Source organism: Anabrus simplex, chromosome 6, assembly GCF_040414725.1.
Source record: "Anabrus simplex isolate iqAnaSimp1 chromosome 6, ASM4041472v1, whole genome shotgun sequence".
Lineage (NCBI taxonomy): Eukaryota > Metazoa > Arthropoda > Insecta > Orthoptera > Tettigoniidae > Anabrus > Anabrus simplex.
In genome coordinates this window covers 3,364,360-3,390,420 of record NC_090270.1, presented here as the reverse complement: position 1 = coordinate 3,390,420, position 26,061 = coordinate 3,364,360, and the positions used below count along the sequence as shown (strand labels likewise).

General features: G+C 43.7%; 1 protein-coding gene across 2 annotated transcripts in view; it reads right to left on the bottom strand.

Annotated features, from left to right (window-relative positions):
- Positions 1–26,061, bottom strand: part of fus (fusilli) — a 465,574-nt gene that overhangs the window by 351,494 nt on the left and 88,019 nt on the right. For both annotated transcript variants that reach the window (XM_067149673.2, XM_067149674.2), the window contains exon 2: positions 3,300–3,443. In XM_067149673.2, coding sequence (XP_067005774.1) covers positions 3,300–3,443 — 144 coding nt within the window. The remainder of the gene's footprint in view (positions 1–3,299; positions 3,444–26,061) is intronic.

The window sequence follows — 26,061 nt, the reverse complement described above, 5'->3', positions numbered from 1 at the left end:
TGTGACTGGTAAGAGGACAATACTCCTCACAACAACGACCATTAACAATGTTCCAACCACACTCACGACACGGTAGCACACACACAGTACTCCAGTCATTTTCTCACACAGGTGGGCCAGTAGCGGCAGCCCCCCCAGCCCCTCCCTTCCAGTCTGACGACTTAACTCCAACAGTCCGACACTACAACCATCCAACAACTCTTCGTTCGCGGCAGCCTTGTATCCTTTTCTCGATGAATGTTCAGGGCACCGCTAGAGACGGAACATTTCGGTTTCGTGTCCCAGAAGGTGCAGGGCGAAACCAGAGGCCGGCCATGCCGTCAGGCTTCCTTTCCATGAAGTACAACAGGACTGGCACGTAACATCATGAACAGCAAATGTCAAATATTACAGCCTTGTCAAACCCCGGTAAAAGATATTGAACAACCAACTCATTCTACCGTCAATTCTCACACCAGACAAACTGTCAACATAAATGCCTTTGATTGTTTTTAATAAATCTACCCTTAATCCCATAATCCCTCACTATGGCTAGATTTTTTCCCCACAGTACTCTGTCATGCCATTGCCTAGATCTACGAAACAACCATAACCGTCTATTCCTCGTGTTCAATTACCGAGCGCATATTGCAAATCTGATCCTGACAGCCTGTCAGGTTTTCAACCAACTTACTATCAACCACTGATCGCACCTTCCCTTCCGAGATGCCAGTGAACACCTTATCTGGTATAGAGATCAATGAAATACCTCGATAGGTGTTGCAATCCTTTCTGTTCCCCCTGCTTATAGCAACAAGCAAGTATTGGTTTAGTCCAACAGAAGGTACCTTACTAAATATTCCATGCTAGTATTATTACTCTATGAAGCCATTTTATCCCTGCTTTCCCACTCTCTCTCATCGTTTCACTTCTAACCGAATCTATTCCTGGTGCTTTATGACAATGGTTGTCTAGTTGTGCTTCCTCTAAAAATAATAATCTCCACCAGTATGACAATGGACTTTACCATCCTTTTCCCTTCCTCGGGCGTAGTTTTACTGACATCGATGGCTGATTAAGAATATTTTGAAAATATTCCTCTCGCATGTGCAGTAATTCCCTGCGAACTACTATGAGTTCACCTGATTTACCCAAGACACTATTCACTTCCTTTTTCTTCACACTTTCCTAGAATTGTCCAGAAAAGTTTCCCCCTCCCGCTTGACCAAGCCTTTTCAGGTTATTTCAGAAATATCCCCATGACGACTTCTTGGAATAACAATTATGTGTTTCGCCCTGTTTCTTATACATACGTGCAATCGCCTGTCTGCATCAGTCCTTGTTTGGAGCCAATTCTCATAAACGTACTTTATCATTCCACCAAGACGCTCGCTTTTTCCCATCTTCACACAGTTGTTCCTAGGCATTCCTCGCTGCCTCTATATGGTGAACCTAGTTACTGTCTATTACGTGGGTTGGAACTTTGATAGAGGCAACACTTCTGTGGGAGCGAAACGAAACGGAATTAATTATTGTCACTATGTCTAACTTATCTTACTGTACATGAAATCGCCCACCCGACGAGAAGAAGCCAGTCTGGGAGAGTGGTGGGTTGTGTATTCACCACACTTAGGAATCAGGAACAGCGATGCTATGTCCCGTGGCAGCACAGCAAGACTGTGACGCATGTGGTGCAAACAGTAGGGACGTGGGTCGTGAAAGCATGGACGGGATTATCACATGGGACGGTGTTGCATAGTTTACAGAGCGCTTGCTAATGCATATCGGTGGGTTCGCCATGACTTAATAGAAGCACAGCGATCGTTACGGTACGACGCCGCTCTACGGTCGTGAGTGCCAGTCCGAGTCACCACGCAAAACTAAAATTCGTCAATGTTATGGTGTTTGTACGACTACGACGGTGTCATCTTAAAAACACGCTGTATCACACGGACAGAGAAAGCGGCAACACCCTCCCATCGTGTTGCAGGCATACGGTATATCTATATGGTCGCTGGGGTTGGGAAGTGCTTTTCAATTCTCCATATTCACCGGACTTAAACCCATGTGTAGCATTCCCTTCGGGACTGTTCAAGATTCTCCCTGCAGTAGGTCCCTCTATCAGAGTTACGACTTGCACGTGGCTGGCGACGAGTTCTAGACTATGCTGGTGACTACAATGAAGGACTTTCACACACCTATACATTTTGTCTTAGTAGTAAATAAATACTTGTCACTATATTTGGAACTTTTCAATAATTATTTCCGTCAAATTTCATCGTCCCGGAGATTATCTACTCTTACTCATCTGCAGACAATTTCAATTACTGTAACCTAGACCTCAAGATACTTCACTACCGATGAGATAGTGATCCGTGTATCAAAAATCCCCGGAATACCCGCACATTTCTAACAGATTTCCTTAATTCAAAGCCGGTTAACGTATAGTCTATTATGGATCGGATGTAGGCCTACCTACGTCCAATGTGTAGTGGTTAATAAATAAATAAATGTACATCATCATAGACTGTTATGCCTTTCAGCGTGCAGTCTGCAAGCCTTTGTGATTTAACTAAACTGCACCACATACCTCTATTTGTAACTAGTTCTGTGGCTTCGTTTAGTTCTATACCTCTTTAAATCATTAGAAACTGAGTCCTGTTCTTCCTCTACTTCTCTTACCCTCCATAACAGAGTCCATTATTCTCCTAGGTAACCTATATTCCTCCGTTCGCCTCACACGACCCCTTGATTAATGTGTACAGCCTCATCAATCGAGTTCACTCCCTTAAATACATAAATACCGTTAACTTAAACTCGCACGTAACAGAAACAATCTGGCGACAGACACAGATGGAACCCAACACCGGCAGATGAACTATGCAGTAGAGGGTATTGGTGTCGCCTATCTGCCTTTAGCTCACCAGCCGCTAGCCACTCTGTTTGCACCAAGGAAGAAGAGCGTTTCGTAGTCTGAGGGTGTGAGCGGAGTGATGCTCACACTGTACGCTGGTAAACAAGGTGAAACCTGCAATTCGCAACAAACGCAGAGGTCGACTGTTGCATCCTGCGTACAGTCTCGATCTCTCTCTGTTTGGTCCACTTAAAAATCGACTTTTTTTTTTTTCTGCAGAGGGTATCAGAAATCTTGTGAAACTGTGCACCATGTGAATTGAAAAGCAGAGTGACTATGTTGAAAAATGATATCAATAAAAAGTGTGTACTCTTTTTGTAATACATTATTAAAATCGATTGCAGATAGTTATTGCAAGTAATGGCAAACATTGTCAGCTAGGCGACAAAGCTCTGTTGGTACTCACCTGCTGGATGACCGTCTCCAGCGGTTGTCCATTCTTGACTAGTTCTTCCGTCAGGCCGCTCTCCGCCACAATTTGTTCGGACAGTACATTCTCGTTGATATCAGCGACGCGCGGCTTAACCAGGTATTGCGTCACGCCCACCACCTGAAACAAGGAGTATATCACAGAACCTTTAAAACACAGCCCTTGCTTTCAAAACATTTTTTTTTTTTTTTTTTTTTTTACAATTTGTTTTACATCGCACCGACACAGATAGGTCTTATGGCGAGGATGGGATAGGAAAGGCCTAGGAGTGGCAAGGAAGCGGCCGTGGCCTTAAGGTGTGAAAATGGAAAACCACGGAAAACCATCTTGAGGGCTGACTACAGTGGGCTTGGAACCCCCTTCAAAACTAGATCGCACACGTTTCTTGCTTAGATCAGTCTACAGTTTTTGGTAATCACTTTCCTAATCGGGCTTCATTCGCTTTACGTGTATGTACTTATTCATTTTTTTCTCCCCTGGTGAAAACCCACTCCTCGAACTGTTAAATGATTGTCGTGTGGAAATCTTATTTTACTTCTTGTCACAACTTATAATACGGTGGAGAAGGGGAGAGTAATACATGTTCAGTCTTACTGAAATACATAAAAATGAAAAAGGTCCGATCCTTCGAATGTGGATAAAAGGAAGAAGTGCCATGAAGGGAGAGAACCACTGAGTCGGAGGTGAGCTAGGAAAGATGAAAGTGAGGAGTCAGGAGCCTACCGTCTCTACCCAGAACGGCTCTCGAGGTCAGTGATCGTCCGATAGTCGATATCGTCTGACGAGCAATCGCCCAGACGGCAGACTGTTTACCTGACTTTTTCAAAAATATTTTCAACGAACTGTATCGAACATTTCCAATCACTTACTCCTAGTCCCCAACTCATACTAGCTGATGAACGCTATGAAATTCTCAGAAAGACTGTCTTTGTGGTTTCCCCAACTGAAGTCAACATCACTAGGAATGTAGCCATGTTATCATAAATGAAAAACCACACCGGAATCATGAGGCCGTACACGGCCGCGAACACTCCATTCTAAACAGTACCTCAGAGTAAGGACTGAATAGCTCAAATGCTATGAACCAGTGAGTTATGAACCAGAGGAATGCCGTGCTAAAGAGGAGAGAGATCCAACTCCTCAGCTACTTCCCGCCAATATTCAGGCAGGCTGTTATACTCTGTACCCAGCAGTAATCCCATCTATCCGAGGCGAGTGGCAGTAGAAGACAAAGCACGTCACAACAAACAATGGTCAATGCAATGCCAAGCCCAACTACATCAGACCGTAACCCAGATAAAACATGGCGGATATCAGTGGGCGACATGAGAGGTTAAGGGTGAACAAAAATGCCGCACTTGGAGGTCGGCATGCGATTCCTCATCCCATTGCAAGACAAAACTTTCTATAGTCAAATCGGATCTGGCGCTGTTGGAAAACAAGTCGAAAACGAGAAGCTGGCAACACTGTCACATCCTGCAGCGCATCGGAATGTAACAGAGAAACTTGCATAATCCCGCTCTACCGTACCCGCCGTCGCAGCTCACTGTGTAGACGGCTCGGTTATCAAACCCACATGCACCATGGAGCTATGACTCGAATCTACGTCAGTTATTTTTTTATTTTGTGTGTGTGGCGTCAGGTCCCTAGTTCCTAGTTCCCGTGATTACCATCTGGTCCACTTAAAAATGCTCTAAGAGACCGTCGATTCACCTCCGATCAACAGGTGAAGGAAGCAGTGCAAACGTGGCTTACTGCGCAACCGACATTTTTTATTTTTTTATTTATTTATTATGTGAACTGAAAAGCAGAGTGACATCCTGTTGTCACATGACAATAGTCGAACACATGATAGTGTGATCCATTCAACTGAATGTATGAGTCGACTAACCGCGCAGTGCACAACCATAACTGGTCCTGCCAAGTTCATGTAGGGTGGCTTCCTGATGGAGTACACAAACGGCGAATACGTCAATATGCTTTTAGTGTTTGGTGCATCTGATAACCAAGCTTCTGCTGCTGCTCGTGAGTATGCAACACGGTACCCTCAAAGGCACCATCCTGATAGGAATGTTTTTCGTCACCTTGAGCAACGCCTGCGGGAAACCGGTAATCTTCGTAAACTAGTAGTGGACAGAGGTCATCCAAGGACTAGACCTACTCCACAAACAGAGGACAACATTCTTGAAGCCGTTCACCAATCACCTCGGCGAAGTACCCGTGATATTGTAAGGCAGTTCCAGGTATCTCAAACACTGGTTGTTGACGTGTTGCACGACGAAAAACTGCATCCATATCATTACACGTTAACGCAACACCAGCAGCCAGAAGACCGCATACGAGTACAGTTCTGTGAACGGCTTTTGCGACAAATTGAAGATAACGAACATTTTATAAAAAAATGTGATATGGAGTGACGAATGTAGCTTCACTGGGGAAGGTATTTTCAACGATCACAACAGCCATTATTGCTCTGACCACAATCCACATGTGACCCGTGAACGTGGCTTTCAGGCATGCTTTGGCATAAACATGTGGGCTGCAATCGTGGGAGGAGTGCTTTTAGGCCCTTACCTGTTGCCGGACAAGGTGAATGCGCCCCGCTATCGTACGTTTCTGGGCAATACTTTGCCTGACGCTTTCGAAAACGTTCCACTTGGTGTTCGGCGACAGGTATGGTTTCAGCATGATGGTGCACTGTCACACATTGGAATAACTGTGCGTAAATGATTAAATGAAGAGTTTTCAGGGAAATGTATTGGTCGTGGAAGTCCAATGTTCTGGGCTCCACGTTCCCCGGACGTTAATCCACTAGATTCTTATTTGTGGGGACACTTAAAGGAACATGTTTGTAGTACTCCACCCATGGATGTACAAGATCTAATGGCTCGCGTGCATGCTGCATCGGCAATAGTGGATGCAGGTGTGTTGCGTAGGGTCCGGCAAAGTATGCTCCAGCGAGTGACGAAGTGTTTGTAAATGAAAGGTGGTCGCTTTGAACATCTGCTGTGAAGTGAACGTTGCTCGTAAGTGTACGTGTGTACGTACCGGCTCTGTGAAGATAAGACTGGACGTGACACGTACACTATGGAATTATTGTGCGTAGCATAATGGGCAATCCAGTGTATCCTACCTACTGTACTGTATTGTGTTTCCTTGTACCGCATTGGATAGAGACGATGTTACTGTATCCACTATTATGTTCTACGTATTGGCTTTATTTGTGCCATGGACGAAACAAAATGGTCGTTTACGTCTGTAACAAGTTCATGTTATGTTTGAATGTTTCAATAAAGTAACTGTAACGGTAAGACAGAACATAGTGTACTGCATAGTGGAGGTGTACATTGGATACAATTTGATACATTAACTGAAAAAATTTGGCGCGAACGCGACTCGAACAGCGCCAAGTTCATGGACCTGTGCTTGGCCACCCTGCACGCCGTTACAGCGTTGCCAGAGCCTCGTTTCTTAACTCGCATTTCTATTAAACCTATTGGTGGGACTAGGTTTTGCAAGATAAACTTTTGTCGTCAATTTCGACGAGGAACCGCATGCCGACCTCCACGTGCGGCATTTTTTGTTCACCCTATATTTGGTTATTCTGAGTCACTAGTCAAACGTGAAATGCAACTTATTAACTCAAAATACGAATGGTTATGCACCAAAGGCAACGTTATCACATAATTATAATTTCAGAGGGAAAATAACGGAGGGAGAATTCTTTTATCAACGTCAGGTTGAAAAACACACACACTATAGAAATATTTTACATATGAAATTCCGGACCGGCAAACAAGATAAATAGATGTCAACGGATAACCTTATTAACCTTAAATGAATTACCATGAAACATCCCACAGCCCATTTCGTAAAACATGCAAACAATTGCATTCCTCGACAAAATTGCAACTCGCCACAATCCACTTCATTTCAACTCACGAGAAATGGGGTTAGATTTCGTTTACATACCTCCGTTGTAAAACACTGAAAAGATTCAATTACATAATTGCCGTACCCGTTTAAAATGTTTCATATCTCAGTCGTACGCGATCTAATTAAACTATAAACATACCCACAGGTAAGTGAAAATATAAGGAAAACAAGAACACGAGGACAATCACCACCGGAATTGTTCCAATACAGCATATTTGATGTAATACATAGGTATAATGTTCGATTAATAATATTCAAATTCCCGTAAACATTCGGTAACAACACGACTTACACAAATAAAAACAAACACATGCTAGCACTCTAACTGCCTTCATTGTGGGCAGTTTCGATAGGTCAGTTGAGGTCTGAGGTATTGTCGTTGGTCTTCGTAATGTTATTGTCGATCAATTTTATGAGCTATCGATATTGTAGGCCTTCACATTTCGATTTCTTCCGACTCCGTGATATTAGGGCATCTTATAGAATTATTTATAACGTAGACTGTATTTCCTTATTCCCCGACTTTACATAACTATTTTGATTTTCTGTATACCCGTTTTCTCGTTACTGATGTGGACTTAGCAGCAAAAATCCAAATTCATGAATATCTCTGTTACTACAGCCGGTACGGTAAAAATGTATAAGACATGCATGATCGGAAATTTAATACTATATAACTTTAGGACGACTAATAACAAATATTTGAGAATTAAATTTTAGACCTTCGCCTAAACTACCATTTCACTCAGCGGCAATAAACTTATTTATGGCCTAGATTGGAGCGACTTATTCCCCGACTTTACATACCGATTTTCATCAAATTCTGTTCGGTCGTTTTCTTGTGAATCGCGTACAGACAGAAATTACGGGAAATTAAAAAGTGCATTTCCTTGTTTCTGTTGATATGACCGATACAGGGAAAACCATTCTTTTTAAATTCTGAACAATGAAGATCTTTCCTACTTTATAAAAACACTACTCAAACCTGTCTGCTCAGAGTTTTCGTAACACTACTCCTTTGTCGGAAATCACCCACAGTCCTCGTACTCTGGTGACGCCATCTCCGCACGCCCGAAATTACAAGAGAGGGTGCAGAGCAGTCCCATACGATAGCCGACCATGATACTCACGTAGTAAACCCAGGCAATCGAAATCTCATCCCCACCTAGGAAATTATAATTTAGTATGTTTTTAAATTTAGCAACTATTTCATTCAACCAATTTTATTACAAACGCAAACATTAACAATTCATGTCATTAAATAAATTATATTCTATTTAACAACACTTACTGAAGTTTCGGCCAATTAAACAATATAGGAGAATACTATTAAAGAAATTTAAAATATGGATTTTTATAAACCAAAGAACTTAATACATAGACTTTTTTTTTGCTAGGGGCTTTACGTCGCACCGACACAGATAGGTCTTATGGCGACGATGGGATAGGAAAGGCCTACGAGTTGGAAGGAAGCGGCCGTGGCCTTAATTAAGGTACAGCCCCAGCATTTGCCTGGTGTGAAAATGGAAAACCACGGAAAACCATTTTCAGGGCTGCCGATAGTGGGATTCGAACCTACTATCTCCCGGATGCAAGCTCACAGCCGCGCGCGACTTTCAGAAATCTCCGACATGTATCGCTCATCAATCAACTGGAGCCTAAGAAAATACTCAGTTCAAACGTAAATTGCCCACAGTAATCTTTGTCTTCATTAAGAAGGAATTCTACCTGGATAGTAAGAGATAAAGTGAAGGAGGGTCTTTGTGCTGCGCTCCTCGATATTTTTCGTGAGGGGGGGGGGGGGTTCTCCTGCAGGACCAACACTACTCGTTCTTCTGGCGGACAGACATGATGCCAAAGAACTGCAGTTGTGATGGACTAATTTCAAGCTTCAGCAGCATTCTTTTCCAACACCACATCTCAAAGCCATGTATTTTCTTTCTGTTCGATGGAAGAAGATAACTGCGTGAGCAAGTCGTATCCTCACTGACTTAAGACTAGTCCTTCCAAATGGCGTAAGCTGTAGCGTTGCCCTCTGGTCTGCGGTTTCCATATTTCAACCGAGGTATATGAATTCGGATACAATTTCAAGACTCTACATCTTCCAGAAAGTTAGCTTTCATTATTTTTGTTTTTTTGGCAGTCTCCTGCGCCTTCTAGCAACACGAGAGACAAGCAGTGACGAGAAAAGTACACAATACAAGTAAATGGACTTAGTTACCTGAGAAAAATGACTTTTTACAATTCTAATTACTTTTTCAAAAAGTAATCAGTAAAACTGCACTTTACAGAACGCGAGCCTTTAGGGAATAGTTGATATTTTTTCACACAGTTACTTCTTCTTGTTTTTTTACAAGTTGCTTTACGTCGCGCCGACACAGATAGGTCTTACGGCGACGATGGGATAGGAAAGGGCTGGGAGTGGGAAGGAAACGCCCGTGGCCTTAATTAAGGTGCAGCCCCAACATCTGCCTCGAAATCACGGAAAACTACACTAGTCTCCAAAAGTTAAGCATAAGTTACGGGTAACCAGGGCAACAGGAAATAGACCACAAATCGCACGACATATGCACCTACCAACCTTACGTGTTCGCTTTGTATAGGAAAGGAGTGTTCCCTGCTTTGACTAGAGGCGTAACCGCAAGGTAAACACGGGCAGTGCCTGCGCCCCATATTTCCTCAGTCGTGTTTGCCCTGTTATAGTGTGCGGAGTGTAGCCTCGTGGTGAACGTGACAAGATAATGGCACAACGACGCCATTTGGACCCCGTTTTGCGGGGTAGAATACTCGGCCGCCTGGAAGCAGATCAGACACAGACCGAAGTCGCCGTATCCTTGAATGTGCCACAAAGTGTCATTTCCAGGCTTTGCAGACGATTTCGAGACACAGAAGACGTTAGTCGTAGGCCAGTACCAGGTCGACCAAGGGTAACCACCGCACAGCAGGACCGATATCTGGCCTTAACCGCCCGACGAAATCGGAGTGCACCTGCAAGACAACTGTCGGCGGAGCTTGCAGCCGTCTCAGAGGTTGCCGTTTCCCGGCAAACTGTGTACCGGAGGCTCAGAATAGCAGGGCTGTTTGCCCGACGTCCAGCGGTGTGCGTCCAGCTCACTCCACCACAGAGACGGTCCCGTTTACTGTGAGCCGTCAACTCGAAACTGGACATTGAATGAATGGAGCCATGTGCTCTTCACAGATGAATCCCGCTTCAGTTTGCAAAACGATTCCCGTCGCACATTAATCTGGAGAGAACCGGGTAGCCGATACAACCACAAGAACATCGTGGAACGGGACCAGTATGGTGGTGGTGGCGGCATCATGTTGAATGGCCGTACGGACCTGCATATCTTCATGGGTGGTCCGAGGAACATTTAACGCTCGGAGATACAGGGATGAGGTACTGAGACCACATGTTCGACTCTTCGGAGGTGAGGTTGGTGCAGACTTGCTCTTAATGGACGATAGTGCCCGACCGCACCGCGCTGCTCTGGTGGATGAATTTCTGGCTGGGGAAGACATTCATCGCATGGACTGGCCAGCGAGGTCTGCGGATCTGAATCCTATAGAACATGCCTGGGATGCATTGGAAAGGCGAATTGCATCCCATCAGCCTCCACCGAGGACCCTCCAAGACCTTCGGATTGCCCTTTCTGAGGAATGGGGCCGACTGCCACAAGAGCTCTTGGACCAACTGATAGAGAGCATGCCACGTCGCTGCGAAGCATGTGTGGCCGTTACGGCTAACTATACACCCTATTAACAGCATATTTTGTTGTGGAAGAAATTGCCAAGTTTTGTTAGTTGTTGTCAAAGGTGTACCTTAGCTATCAGAATCTTTCTGACACTGTTTTCTTGGATAGGTTGTGTGACATATGTGTGATCCAGCTTCCGTTTATTCAGCAATCCGTCTGACATTCCTATCAGGCAGTATGGCCTCGTTTAGTGATTATGCTTAACTTTTGGACACTCGTGTGTCTTCAGGGCTGCAGACAGTAGGGCTGGAACCCAGTTGCGCGCCCTTAACCGCACGGCCAAATCGCTCGGTTACTCAGTTTCGTTTTTTCTAGTATAGATACCTTAACTTCTATCATCACTGGTGGTGGTGATGATTGTTAAGAGAAAGTACAACTAGGCAACTAACCTCTATATAACACTCAGAGAGAAAAAATATAAGGGAACCGACACTTCGGAAGATGAAGGTATCGGCCAAAGAAAGACAAGGGCCACGGAGGGCATGAAAATGAAAGACTCCCTAGCCCTCGCAAACCTAATATCTTCGGGGTCGGAAAATAACAGTTGACCAAGAGAGGTCGGACAGGATAGATGAAAGTGAGGAGCCTGGCACAAGTAAGTGGAAGGAATGCCAGGACTCAGCTCAGGGCGCCTGTTGTCGCCAAACCACGCTCCCAAGTTTATAGCCCCTGGCGCCCTTTTAATTGCCTCTTACGACAGACAGGGGATACTGAGGGTGTTATTCTACCGCCCCCACCCAGAGGGAAGCAAAATTTGCATGTCACTTTCGTGTTTTCATTATTTTCAGGATAACTAATTCAACATATTTATTAAGATAGAGGATTGGAAATGCCTTAACCCCTTCGCCGTCATATGGTTATTTCGGCTCCATTCTCACCCTGTGGGGGGTATCAAGCCCTGGGAGCGCGGTTCCTGGCATATCGACACCTTCGTGGCCCTTCTTTCTTTTGCCCATACGTTCACTTTTCCTTCGTTAGGATGGTTACCCACCACCATCACCACGACGAATGCTCGGGTTCCAAAGTTAAGCTCTCGACGTTTTATTTTCAGAAGTAAATTACGAGTAAAAAGTAACTATTTTGAGTGCACATGTAAGTAATTCGCTTTTGTATATGTAGTCGTATCCAGGGTTTACGTTGATTGAAGAAGATATCTGAATAACACTGAAGCTTTTATATAAGTGTCAGCCTTCAGTACTGTGTTCCAACTCAAGGACCACCTCTGGGGTTCACCATCATATCTTAAGAGACAATCCTGAGAAGGTGATGATGCTTGTTGTTTTAAGGGAACTAACATCGAAGGTCATCGGCCTTATCCTAAGAAGGAAATGGACATACAGCCTCCCCATATTTCACGCAAATATACACAGCTGCCTCGAAAACAAGTGAAAGTGTAGGTTATCCATTCAACTGTCCAAGAATTTCTAATTTTGGGTTGCGATTTCTGCCAATAGAAACATCAGTCTACACAGCGGAATCAAGCCATTAAAACAGTAACAGAATACGGCTTTTGAGAGCATGTTAAACTTCTCGTTAGTACAGATGCTCGCAGTGTACTTTTAAACATGCAACATCCCCAATGCAATCTCCGAACACACGCATATACTTTCCACATAATGCTAACAGTAAGCGATGCTAAGAAGATTGGTATTGAAGATCAATTCTTTTGGATCAAGCGACGCGCCAACTCATGAAATAAAGCACCTCAAATACTCTATTCATAGTCGTGCCATCCAAACTTGGGAAATGGATCGCGGAGAATAGCAGAAGCATAAAGGCGTCATTGTTGGCTGCCATATTGAATATAGTCGGAAGAAAAACAAGCTCCTCAAATAAATACCAAAACTAAGTAATTACGCAAACTAATCTTGTGAAAATAACTTTCCAACATCCTTAACATTTAGACACGGTTGTGCTGTGCTCTCTTTGCTTTCTAGAGCTCGCTATCACCTCGTGCCCGTGTTTACAGAACTGTGTGACTGTATTGAATAATAGTATTATATAGACACGTGCACATAAGGGATTAGTGTTACCTGTGAGTGGGGACGAGGGTCCCCGGGACTTAGTGAGGATGGAGGAATCATCAGACGGTGGCCTAGGTACTCTATCTAACCATAATTCACTTAGCTCAGCTATAGGTACCGCATTAAACTTGTGCTATTCAGACGGACCGTTAAGTGATGTAGACCAAATACCTTCTCAAATATCTACACTACGTAAACGTGGTCTCCCGGACGAGCGTCCTGAGTACTGGAATGAAGAGGGCCTAAGTGTGAAGAAGCCATCAGTGTCAATAAGTGCCAGTGAAAATTCTCATGAACATCGAACTAGCTGCCCAATTCCGCCAGCCCCATCTGTGCAGCCTGTGCAGTTGAATACGTCCCAGCATACAGCTCCAAGTCAACAGGTACGAAGCAGCGCTCAGCATGTCACACCTCTATAAGTGAGATGACGAAGGTCCGTTCATAGTGTATGCTGAACATAAACCCGATGAGGCAGGTGCGGTAACTAAACATATCGGCCGGTTACATCCAATGTCCGTGGGAAAGTGTATTAGGGCCTTAATTCCAGACATGCGTACTTCTATAATGAACATTACTACAAAGGGACGTAATAGGGTTCAAATAGAACTTTCTTCCGCTACCTGTGCAAACAGGCTTGCTCAGTTACAATCCCCCTCACTCAGTCTTTACATACCAAGGCATCTAACGGTGAAGACAGGTCTTATTCGTGCAGTAGATACGTCCTTCTCGGAGGAAGAATTACTTTCAGAAATTCAGTCAGATAAGAAAATATTAGAAGCACATCGCTTTCACCGTAAACTTGTACGAGACGGACAGACTGTACTAGTGCCTCGGCAACTGTTGCGTGTTGTATTTGGAGGTCGCACTTTACCTCCTTACGTGTATATATTTAACACTCGGTGTGGTGTAGAACCTTACGTCCAGAATGTAACCCTTTGCTACCAATGTCTTAAATACGGCCACGTAAATAAACAGTGTCGTAGCAAAGCACGCTGTGCATGCTGCGGCGACAGTCACATCACTGCAGATTGCCTTACTCCAGATCCGCCTAAATGTATTTACTGCTCTGGCCCTCATCGTGCAGATGATCGATCCTGTCCAGAATACGAACGACAGCGTAGGATTAAATATAATATGGCCCATTTAAATATCACCATTGAGCAAGCACTCGAAATGGAATCTACAAGCACATATGCTAATACTGTGATGCAAAGTAACACTCCTCCAGCAAGTACATCGTATCACAAGGAATTTCCATCCCTTCCTTTCCCTGCACGTGGGCAACTTCCCACCAATAACCTTTCCAACTCTTCTTTCCCTAGTACCTCTAAGGTGTCCTCTCGTTTTACACCCAAACGTCCTTCCACCCCAAAGTCTAGAGTTCCAGTTCACAACCAGTGGAAAACATACTACAATGGACAGCGTTCTTCTGCCAACTCCACTGGACCTATATACCCTATACAACAAGTTCAACCAAGTCAACAGCCTCAAACAACACCACAGGCTCTACCTACAACTCCACTGCTTGAAAACATTGTCCAGTTTATTTTGACGCTTAAAAACACGGCCTCCTCGGAAATTGATCCCTCTCATATACGTGACGTTATTTCATCACTTTTGAATCAGAATAACCATGGATACCGCACATCAACTGAATAAAATAATACAGTGGAACTGTCACTCAATACGAGCGCATAAACTTAGCCTTCAGACTCTACTGCGAGATTACTCCGTTTCAATGTGTGTAGTTAGTGAGACCTGGCTGAAGGATACTACCCCCTTTCAGCTTCCAGGCTACAATTTTATAAGAAGTGATCGTGGTGATGGTTATGGAGGGGTTGGAATTCTCCTCCAGAAGAACATCATTTATGATCAAGTAACTCTTAATCTTCGAGGGTCGAAATTGGAAACATGTGCCATCAAGGTTAACTACAGGGGTTCACCGTTAACTATTGTTTCCGTATACCGATCACCTAACCAACTGGTATCTGTACACGAACTGCGTCGACTATTTTCCCAACTTTCACAGCCTGTACTTATCTTCGGAGACTTCAACTCACACCACTTGAATTGGGGAAGTTCTTCTACTGACTCACATGGAATACAACTCATGGGTGTAGCTGAAGAAGAAAACTTAGTGCTACTGAATGATGGGTCCCCTACCCGAATTTCCCGACCTAATCAAGCTCCTTCGGCAGTAGATGTTACTTTTGCATCTCCTTCAATAGCACTCGACTTCTCCTGGCAGGTTCTACAGGACACTCTAGGATCTGACCACTTTCCAATATTATTAACATCGACTAATACATCAACCATTCCTCATACCATCTACCCAACATATCGTTGGAAAATTCGACAAGCTGACTGGGCAAGTTACAAGGAGGCAATAGATCTCATCCTGGAAGAATACCACGAAACGAATGACATTGTCAGAGACTACGAAACATTCTGCGATTCCATTAATCGAGCAGCCTGCCTTACAATTCCACAAAACAGACCATATGCATACAGCAAACGACCTCCAACTCCCTGGTGGGATAACGAATGTCAAGCTGCGTTGCATGACAGGCGTGTGGCACTCCATCATTATAAACAGGATGCTTCTGAAGCTAATTTCCTCACCGTACAACAAACTCAAGCGAAAGCAAAACGCTTATTCAAGCTTAAAAAGCGTCAGGGTTGGCGCCAATATTGTACTTCTCTCAACTCATCTATCTCTCCTGCTACGATGTGGCGGAATATTCGTCGTTTCCGAAACTCACAGAACTGCCCTCAGTTTACATCTGCATGTACGATACCAATAAAAGAGGACATCCTGAGAAAAATGGCCCCTCCTTCAGCTCATATAGGTTATTTACCACGCAATGGCCATGAAGATAATTTCCATCCACTACTTCGTCCATTTGAATTTCAAGAACTTATTAAAGCCTTGAAAACGAGTAATAATACTTCCCCAGGCCCAGATAACATCCATTACCCAATGTTACTCAACATGTCTAGTGATGGACATAAGAAACTACTTAAGCTGATGAACAGGATGTGGTTTCAAAGAGTGCATCCTCCGTCATTTAAACTTATTCGTCTGGTACCATTATTGAAGAATGGGAAAAATCCACGATTGTCTTCATCCTATCGCTCACTGTCCTTGATATCCTGCTTGTACAAGACTATGGAAAGGATGATTAAGCATCGATTAGAATGGTGGGTAGAACATCACAAGCTGCTACCACCTCAACAAATGGGTTTTCGACGTGGGAAAGGTACAATAGATACACTTGTACATCTAATTACAGACATCCAACTTGGTCTGAGCAATAACAATTACGTTGTGGCATTGTACACTGATCTGTCTTCTGCGTATGACAGCGTGCTTATTCCCGTCTTAGAAGACAAATTACGCTTCCTACATCTCCCAGAGGACTTTATTGGGAACCTCAGTTGCCTTCTACATGATAGACATCTCATCATGTTTCACAACGGCACGACAATTGGTCCTCGAATGACATCCCAAGGTCTTCCACAAGGCTCTATCTTGTCTCCGTTGCTTTTTAACATATACACAGCAGACCTCACATCTATTTTTTCTCCTGAGATTCAAGTTCTTCAGTATGCTGATGATATTTGCATTTATACAGAAGCTGAATCCTTGGACAAGTGTCAAGAACAGATGACGGTTGCCATGAGGACTTTCACTCCTTGGCTTCATAACCATGGATTAACGATATCTGCAGGAAAATCAGCAGTCTCTATCTACACTCGACATTCGAGACCCCCACTGGACACGATTCATCTGGGTTCCTACTTATTTCCCTACAAGGTGGTGGTGCCTTATCTAGGACTTCTCATCGATCACAAATTGACATGGTCTCCACATATTCATCATGTGCTCCGTAAGTGTGATATTTCAGTCAATATCTTACGAGCCATTAGCGGCTCTTGGTGGGGCTGTGACCCGAAAATTGCGCTGCAACTGTACAGAAGTTTGATTCGACCTCTCCTGGATTATGAAAGTGAATGCTTTGCTATGGCTTCCAAAACATTGTTAACTAAACTAGACAAATGTCAGTATAAGGCCCTTAGACTCTGCATAGGAGCAATGCAGACTACACCTACAAATGCTCTGCTACTTGAAACACTCGAACCTCCTCTCCATCTACGAAGGCAATATCTAGCGGGGAAATATATTTTCAAACTTTTTCAATACAGGGAGTCTCCAATACTTCACAAGATATCCAAGCTGACTACCCTAGTACTGACTTCACGCTACTGGAGAAAGAAACGTCAACCAATCCTAGTGGATGAATTTACCAATCTCAGTGGTTGCAGGCGTATTATAAGCACTACAGATACCCATCCCAGTTTTAACTGTTCTTTTGAAACTACTATTAAGAAACTGGATATTCGACTAGAAACATCATTTGAGATCACTGTGAACTGTAACGATGTCAGCCTGAAACGTTATCTGGCAGAATGGCCACACGCCCGACACATCTACACAGATGGATCAAAGGACTGTAATACAGTGGGTAGCGCCTATATCGATGTTCAATCCGGCAGTTGTGGTAAGTTCAAGCTACCTCCGACAGCATATATATTTACGGCTGAGCTTACAGCCATTTTGGGGGCCCACGAATACTCTGCAAATCTTCCTGAGCGGTTGATTGTGGTGTTGTCTGATTCTAGATCAGCACTGCAGAGTCTACAAACCATTAACTCACGGACATCATCCTTGATTCTCGTACACGAGATTATTGCACAGGTACATCGACTTGAGACACAGGGGAAGAAAGTTTCATTTGTGTGGGTAAAAGCCCATGTAGGAATCCCAGGCAATGAGCTAGCAGACAAAGCAGCACGATCTGCTGCCACTGAAGGCCAACAGATTTACACGACAGTTCCAGCATCGGATTACACCTCCTTGCTTCGTCGACGGCAATTGACGGCGTGGAACAACGAGTGGCATGATACCTACCAACAACGCGGAAAACACTATGCCACTATCCATCCAGATATTCCAAACGTTCTTTGGCACCATCAGCGTCCCTATTCGCGTCAATTCATCAGAGCAATCGCAAGAATGAAGTTTCATGGTTGTTTCCCTCAGCATCTGCACAAAATCCAAGTACTACGATCTCCCGTCTGTTCATGTTCAGCTGATACAGTTGCCGATCTTAATCATATATTCTTTGGATGTCCAAACCACTTTGTACGCACTACTTGCCTACTTCAAAATTTATTGGCATTAGGATACCAATTACCCCCTATTCTTTCGTCAATTCTCCACAAAAGTGATCAATCTGCTTACTTTGAGTTATATGCATTTCTTTCTGACATTGGACTGCGAATCTAAGTCCTTCACCTAGCATCGAACTTACCCTACAGTACTACAACACTCCTACCTTCTTCTGATCCACGGCCTAGTCACGCGTACCACTGGATGTCCTCACAGGCATTATGATGAGAAGACGAATCCATCTCTCCTGTCTCCGAGCAACAAATAAATTAAAACATAAGTTCCTATAAAACTCCCTTCCATTCATAATTCACTGGCTGAGTGGGCTTCGACCCGAATGCCAAAAAAAAGCATAAAGGCAGATTTTACGCCACACATCTACCAACTTCACGATGGTTCCATAATATACGCATGAGCAGACGGCAATCCGCTGGGATAATAGTTGCCATCTCGCCCAAAACTGAATTGCCGCTGCACCATCGGCCCGCTCAAATCCTCCTCTGTAGAAATTTCCAACTTCCCTTGACCGAATACTTCCTAACTTTTTGAAACAATCCGGCTTACACATGTGACTTCAAATAATCGCGCAATATAGCATAGGCTACCTACACAGCCGATCATACAGCATTAACTGAGATGACTCCGGAACGATGCAATATTTTACGTCAATCTCTCTCAGCTACAGTGGCACTATTTCCGTTTTCTTTTTTCCAAATTATTGGGGTAATCACTTGAGCATTTGGCCCGGTTTTACGGCCGGATGCCCATCCTGACGCCAACACCACGTGGAAATTACTCCGGCGTGATGTATGTAAGTAAATGAAATGGCGTATGGCTTTTAGTGCCAGTATATCCCAGGACGGTTTCGGCTCGCCAAGTGCAGGTCTTTCGATTTGACTCCCGTAGGCGACCTGCGCTTCGTGATGGGGGTGAAATGATGAATAAGACAACATACACCCAGCCCCCGTGCTAGGGAAATTAACCAATGATGGTTAAAATTCCCCACCCTGCCGGGAATCGAACTTGGGACCCGTGTGACCAAAGGCCAGCACGCTAACCAATTAGCCATGGAGCTGCACATGTATATAAGTAAGAATGTATAACGACAAACACAAACACCCAGTCATCGAGCATACGCAGTTTGTTCAAATCCTCAGTTCAACCCGAGGTTCTCTGAATTAGTACCTGTTCTCAAATGTACATATGTCTGTATTTTCCTGACTGGAAGGCTCATAGGACCGAAAGCCACAAATGAAAATTTAAAAAATGAACAATGATTCTCGTCAGCTTCTCAACCCGGGTCATATCCTACCACACTCACTCAGTACACCAAATTACTTTACAATGGCCTTTACGTTGCACCGAGACATATAGATCTTACGGCGACGATGAGACAGGAAAGGGCAAGGAGTGGGAAGGAAGCGGCCGTGGTCTTAACTAAGGTACAGTCCCAGCAACCAGATAAATTCCAACAGAGTGGTGTATATAAATCATTTCTGAAAACTGAATAATTTTTCACTGGACAAACTTGAAGAGTTGACATCAGATTTCAAGAACACCGGGCGGCACTTCAGCTACAGAAGGGTACGAACATACCGAAGGTGCATCGCAGCTCGCGGTCGCGTTTTACGTCGCGGTCGATGGAGGGTGAACATACCGGGGAGGTTTACCTTTCAGTGTTCTGAGATGTGTTTACAGTGAGTGGACGTAATGCTTAGATCTCTGCGTTCAAGTTAAAGATAATTTATCCTCTACTGTTGAGCTTTTACAAGTATAGAGTATATATTCAAGTGACAGTGGAGATAGTGATTCATTGTGCATAAGCACACGATCGTGGCTACTTTCAAATTAGTCAGCCCGCCAGTGGAATGCTCATCCTATAAATCAAAGAAGGCAGGCGCTGAAGAACAAACACCACCCGGGCAGATACCATTCATACATGAAAATGTCCCTTGAGACGTTCCAATACATATACAACAATGTGGAATCGAAAACTGATACTGTGAAGTACTATAACTACCACACGAATACACACGCGGGCTCTGTGGATACCTGGATCAAGGGCACAGTAAAATGGGGGGATATATCACGTGATCTCAATTCGGACAAGCCAATCAGGAGCAAGCTACATCGATGCCTCCCGTTCTACAGCGATGGAAACACAAACTTTCTTGTCATCGCGCTAGTCCTCTTGGTAAATCGCGATGGTGAAAGGAAGCGAGCAGCTTTGACATGAACTCTTCCGTTTAAAACTGTGTGTTTGTGTTACCAGGAGGTGACACCGGAGCAACGACTGCGGTGTAAACCGCGACCACGAGCTGCGATGCATCTTCGGTATGTTCGTACCCTGAGTCATGGAGCATCAAATATACAAAACTCTCTCACTGTTTTACACACATACGAAACATTTTAGAAACTTTAATCATTAATTAATACATCCTCAACACATGCTCAATTATTATAAAACTGAAAATGAATATTTAAACGCAGTACATTGTTGAGAAGACACACAGCTGCTACTGTTCAAATAGAAGAACAATTAAACGCCGCCATGTCATCACCTGACGATAAGAGTTGTGGTATACTGGTAAGTTAATTATTTCATCACGGACAAGAACCTGCTGGACATGCGCATGATCACAGTCATTTACCGCGACGTGAAATGTCCCAAAATGAGACGTGCGGCCTGAAATGACGCCATTTGAGCGTGATGATGGGGCCCTGAGGACGACACACACACACACCCAGCTCCGATCCAACCAATGAAGGTTGGAATTCCAGACCCCGCGACCCACTAGACCATATGCCAGCACGCTAACAATTTAGCCATGGAGCCGCACCCAAACTCACGTACGGAATAATCGCTGACAGAGACTATCTGTTTTTTGTTTTTTTTTTGTTTTTTTTTGGCTAGTTGCTTTACGTCGCACCGACACAGATAGGTCTTATGGCGACGACGGGACAGGACACGGCTAGGAGTGGGAAGGAAGCGGCCGTGGCCTTAATTAAGGTACAGCCCCAGCATCTGCCTTGTGTGAAAATGGGAAACCACGGAAAACCATTTTCAGGGCTGCCGATAGTGGGGTTCGAACCTACTATCTCCCGAATACTGGATACTGGGCGCACTTAAGCGACTACAGCTATCGAGCTCGGTATATCTGTCTTCTAATAAGCTCATAACCCACAAAACGAGTGACAAGTGGTACTGACGGTTATAGTCTCTCAATGGGTGAAGAGTCTGACATTGCTTCCACTCACTTGTGCTAGGCTCTTCGCTTTCATCTTTTCTACCCCTCATGCCTCGTGAACTCTTGTTCTTTTCTGACAGCATTCGAGGTCAAGGGACTCTCTTCACGCTCTTCGTGGGCCTTGTCTTTCTTTGGCTGCTATCTTCAACCTTCGAAGTGTCGCACCCTTTCCTTTTAGCCTCTGATTAGAGGATGGTTGCCGAGTTGTAATCACCATCACCACTGACTGTGTTTAAGTTTTATGATATACAGACCTCTTTCATTGAATGCTGAAATCGCCGTACTTTACTGGCAGAAATTGGCAGGAGGGCAGGTACGTGCTGAAAAACACGGCCCTGAGTTTGACTCACAGCCGGGTCGTTAAAATACTGCATATGGTTCATTTCCTTGGCTGGGGGACATCCCTACAACTCATACACTACACACAACACCATTATCCAAATGCCGCCTACCCTTACACGGACTGCACCAGATCAGCCTAGCGACAGACGCATGAATACTACCGATTTTACAGGAGAGACAAAAGATGTAATTACGGAAAGTTTAAGATGTAATCGCAATTAGTTTTCTTTTATTACATGTTTCTTTACTATATAATGCAGATTGACTGTATTGTGTACGCAAATGATTTATATAATTTATACTTTAAAATGATTATCTTTTAACAACCAACAAAATTAAAATATTTTGGAACGTATAGGCACTAAATTGTTCTATTTTAACACAGAAACAGAGTTGACGCCGTATGACCCTGCTGCAGGCGAAGACAATGACGCAAATAGTAACAGTTTTCTATTTTCATTTTTAATTTTTAACAGCCCCTAAGGAGTTCTTGTATATACACGCAATCATTCCAAGTAAATCTTCATATTTTCATTTCAGATTTTTGACATTAATTCTTACATTTCACTTAATGTTTGAAATAACACGGTTGTCCTTTCATCTCGTGTCTATTTTCGCCTTACATTTAACTTAGTCCGATCCAGAGAACAAATCGTTTTGTCGAAATGTCCCAAATTTCAAGCTTGAGCAAACATTAATTCATTCTTTAAGGTGATTACAATCAAACATTTGTCAACAACAACAAAAGTATTATTCAGGTTTGTGATTCATTGAAGACGTGGTCGTGACTGACGCTTTCAATATCGCATGCTCCTCGACATTTTAAGTTGAATCAACACTTCAGTTTTCCAACAGAACTTGTCACTTGTATTGTACAGTAATAATTTGTCACACTGCAAATTTAATCGATTACTGCTATTTTGTAAGTATTATGAATGTTTAAATAAGACGAGCTTTGGGCTTTAAATAAATATATGCAGTTTCAGACCAGCAAACTAAAGGGCAAGTCGTCCTATTTTTAATTAGATTCACTTCTCAGTATACAGTGATGATTGGACTATACTAACACAAGAAACAGAGTTGATGCTCCATGACCCTGTAAACTGGCCGTATGCCTACCTTACTGCTGTTCTCAAAGCTGGAAAGGAACAGAAGCACAGATTACTGACCATTCTCACTCCTCCTAAACCGTATTCAGGAGTGTCGACAGATGAACTAAGGGACTGCTATGATCAGCTTCTGATAGACAATCTGGATTTTAGTCACTCCTGAATCAGAGATTGTTGCGGTAATGGGAGAAATGGCGCTGTGCTCCGCTCCGCGGAAGTAACAGGAGGACGTGGTGACAAGAGGTTGGCATCGGCTAGTTCGGATCAGTCATCAATTCAATGCTGGGCCACAAGCCACAAAAGACATGGGCAAAGGAACACCGGTACTGGATGCTCAAAAGGTTACCTGGACAGATAAGTCGGGGTAGCAGTAGGCCCGGTAGGAGTACGTCGTCAACCACATCAGGCTGGTGGTAGTGGTTTCCACGCACGGGGACATCTGAGAACGTCCTGCACCTCCACCACTCTGCAGATAACCCGTACAATCGCTTCGATGACCACTCCACGGATGTGAAGATGCTTGCCTGGCCGACAAGAAGCCCATTGAGCACATGCGGGATGCTCACAATCCGACCAATGGTCGTGCATTATGGAGGCTGTGTAAGGGGGCGGTGCTACACGCTATTTCCATGCTCGTTTTGCCCGATGGATGGCCCTCCTGACACCAAGTGATTTTTCTGGTGAAACTTCTAACCCACCATCTGGGTGGAAAGCTGCCACTGGTCTTATGTTGTGCCATGGCTTCCAGAACGACACAGGCTGAGAAAGAGTTGCGTATAACAGCCTATTACGTTTATTCACGGGACTTGATGTCGAGCCTTAAATATGCTTTAATAACAACACATCTGCTAGTTTTGATGGTGCTACCCAGATGGTGGTGATTGTTGTTTTAAGCGGAAGTACAACTAGGCAATCATCCTTTATTCACACTAATCAGAGAGAAAAAATTGAAGGGATCCAACACTTCGAAAAATGAAGATATCGGCCAATGAAAGACAAGGGCCATAAAGGGCTTGACAATGAAAGACGCCCCAGCCCTCGAGTGCTCTAGGCTAATACCGTCGGGGTAGGAAAAGAACAAGAGTTGACCAACGGAGGTCGGATTGGATAGATGAAACTGGAGTCTGGCACAAGTGGAAGCAATGCCAGGACTCAGCTAAGAGGCCCGTTTTTCGCCAACCCACGCTCTTAAGTTAAGAACCCCTGGAGCCCCTTTCAGTCGCCCCTTACGACAGGCAGGGGAAACAGTGGGTGTTTATTCTGCTGTCCCCACCCACAGGGGGATTTTTATTCTGAGACGGTCTCTGTCTGCACTGCCTTCGAAAATATGGAACGGACGTGGCCACAACTGAATGACGAGCTTTCGAAACTTATATAAACTTCCACTTCTGCAGCAGCTTTAGGGCTTTGATTACCTACGAGTGATTCATCACACTCATACCAAATGGCGGATGCTCTCTCGAAAATCGCTTGTACTTGAATAAAGCGACTCCTTACTAGAGTTGCCAATTTAGCCACAAAGTGGCTAGATCTGGCCATTTTCCTAATTTAGCAATTACTAGCTATATACAGTATAGCTTGGATTTTTTGACTATGATTATCAGTGCTGTTACGATAGAGCTAGTTTGGGCATTTTGTGAAATAACTTACTTCTTATTTTAATGATAATGAAAGTAACTGAACAACAGTTTCCTAAATAACCACCAAAAATTCCGATTTGACTTTTCTGACATGTTCGTCTGACTTGTCTGCAAAGCATACTTTGGTTGTTCAGAAAATGAAAATTACCGTTTTATCAGGAGAATTTAATAGACAAGTATAGAAATTCAAAATCGACTGACAACCAGTGTTGCCAACTCAGCAGATTTTGCGCCTAATTTGGCGGATTTTTAAATAGAACAGCGGATATTTTTTCCATTTAGCGGACAGCGGATTTTTGACGGATTTTCAAACTTCCTTTAGCGATTTTTAGCGGTAACAATATCACCTTTCATCACGAAGAGAAAAAAATAATATAGAACTTAACGACGGTATAATAGTCTACCTTTGCCTGCTGCCATTTCTTGATGGATACAGTACTTTTGTATCCATCTCTTGGCACAGGCCAGAATAAAGTGTAGCTTTCACCAAAGTCCCAGTCTCATCCATGGCTGTGACAATATGGAAGCTGCTGGGGTATGGGTGGTGCTAAGTAATGACATTCAGAGCACGGCTAGTGCATCTGAGTGTTATGAAAGGTGTTGCTCATAGGGTCTGTCGTGCTGCAATAGCACTTTCTGACCAAGTGAGGAAAGCAATGGCAAACTACCTCACTCCTCGGCTTGCCTAGTACGCCTCATTTAGGTGCTGCCATTGGTTTTTGCGGTTTCTTTATAACCGCATAACCTTTGGTGGTGCTATTTGAGGATCCAACCAGCCTCTGGGCTGATGACCTGACAGACAGACAATAGTCTACCTATTCCCGTTGTACTGAACTTTAGTTGCATACTACCACTCGTTTTCTAGACCAGCTCCGACCCACAGCATCAGTTAGAATTTGTTACAATCGTTACCGTACTATTGATGAGCCGGGTAGTGTCGTGTTTGATAACGTGTTTCTTTTGACATCAGTTTCTTTTGGTACTTAAATATGTCAAAAAAAAAGGGTTGAAAAGAAGTCAAATATTTCTTAAAGAGTGGTTAAATAATTAATCTTTAAAAGACTAGTTAGTTGAGCTTCCCACTGATCCCAAACATGGACGGTGCATTTATTGGCAGTGCAATATAAATGCGAAATTGTTTGATATTTCCTTCCGCACTTATGAAAAACAATGAAAACAGTAATGAAAGTGAAAATAACTTTCGAAATAGACTTTAAAATTTCTGTATGTGCTTTGCTGCTGTGAACTGCCAGCATGTATTTTGAAAAGGAATAGTACCACGTGGCTTCATATGAAACCACAGGACCTCAACCCAGCAGATGTGCTTCAGAGCATATACGTAGTGCGGGGAGGAGAAGATGATGAACTCCTGTTCTGAAACTGGTGAGTGTTGAGTTAATCTCTTTTATTAAAACAGCCGGTCATCATCATCATCATCATCATCATCATCA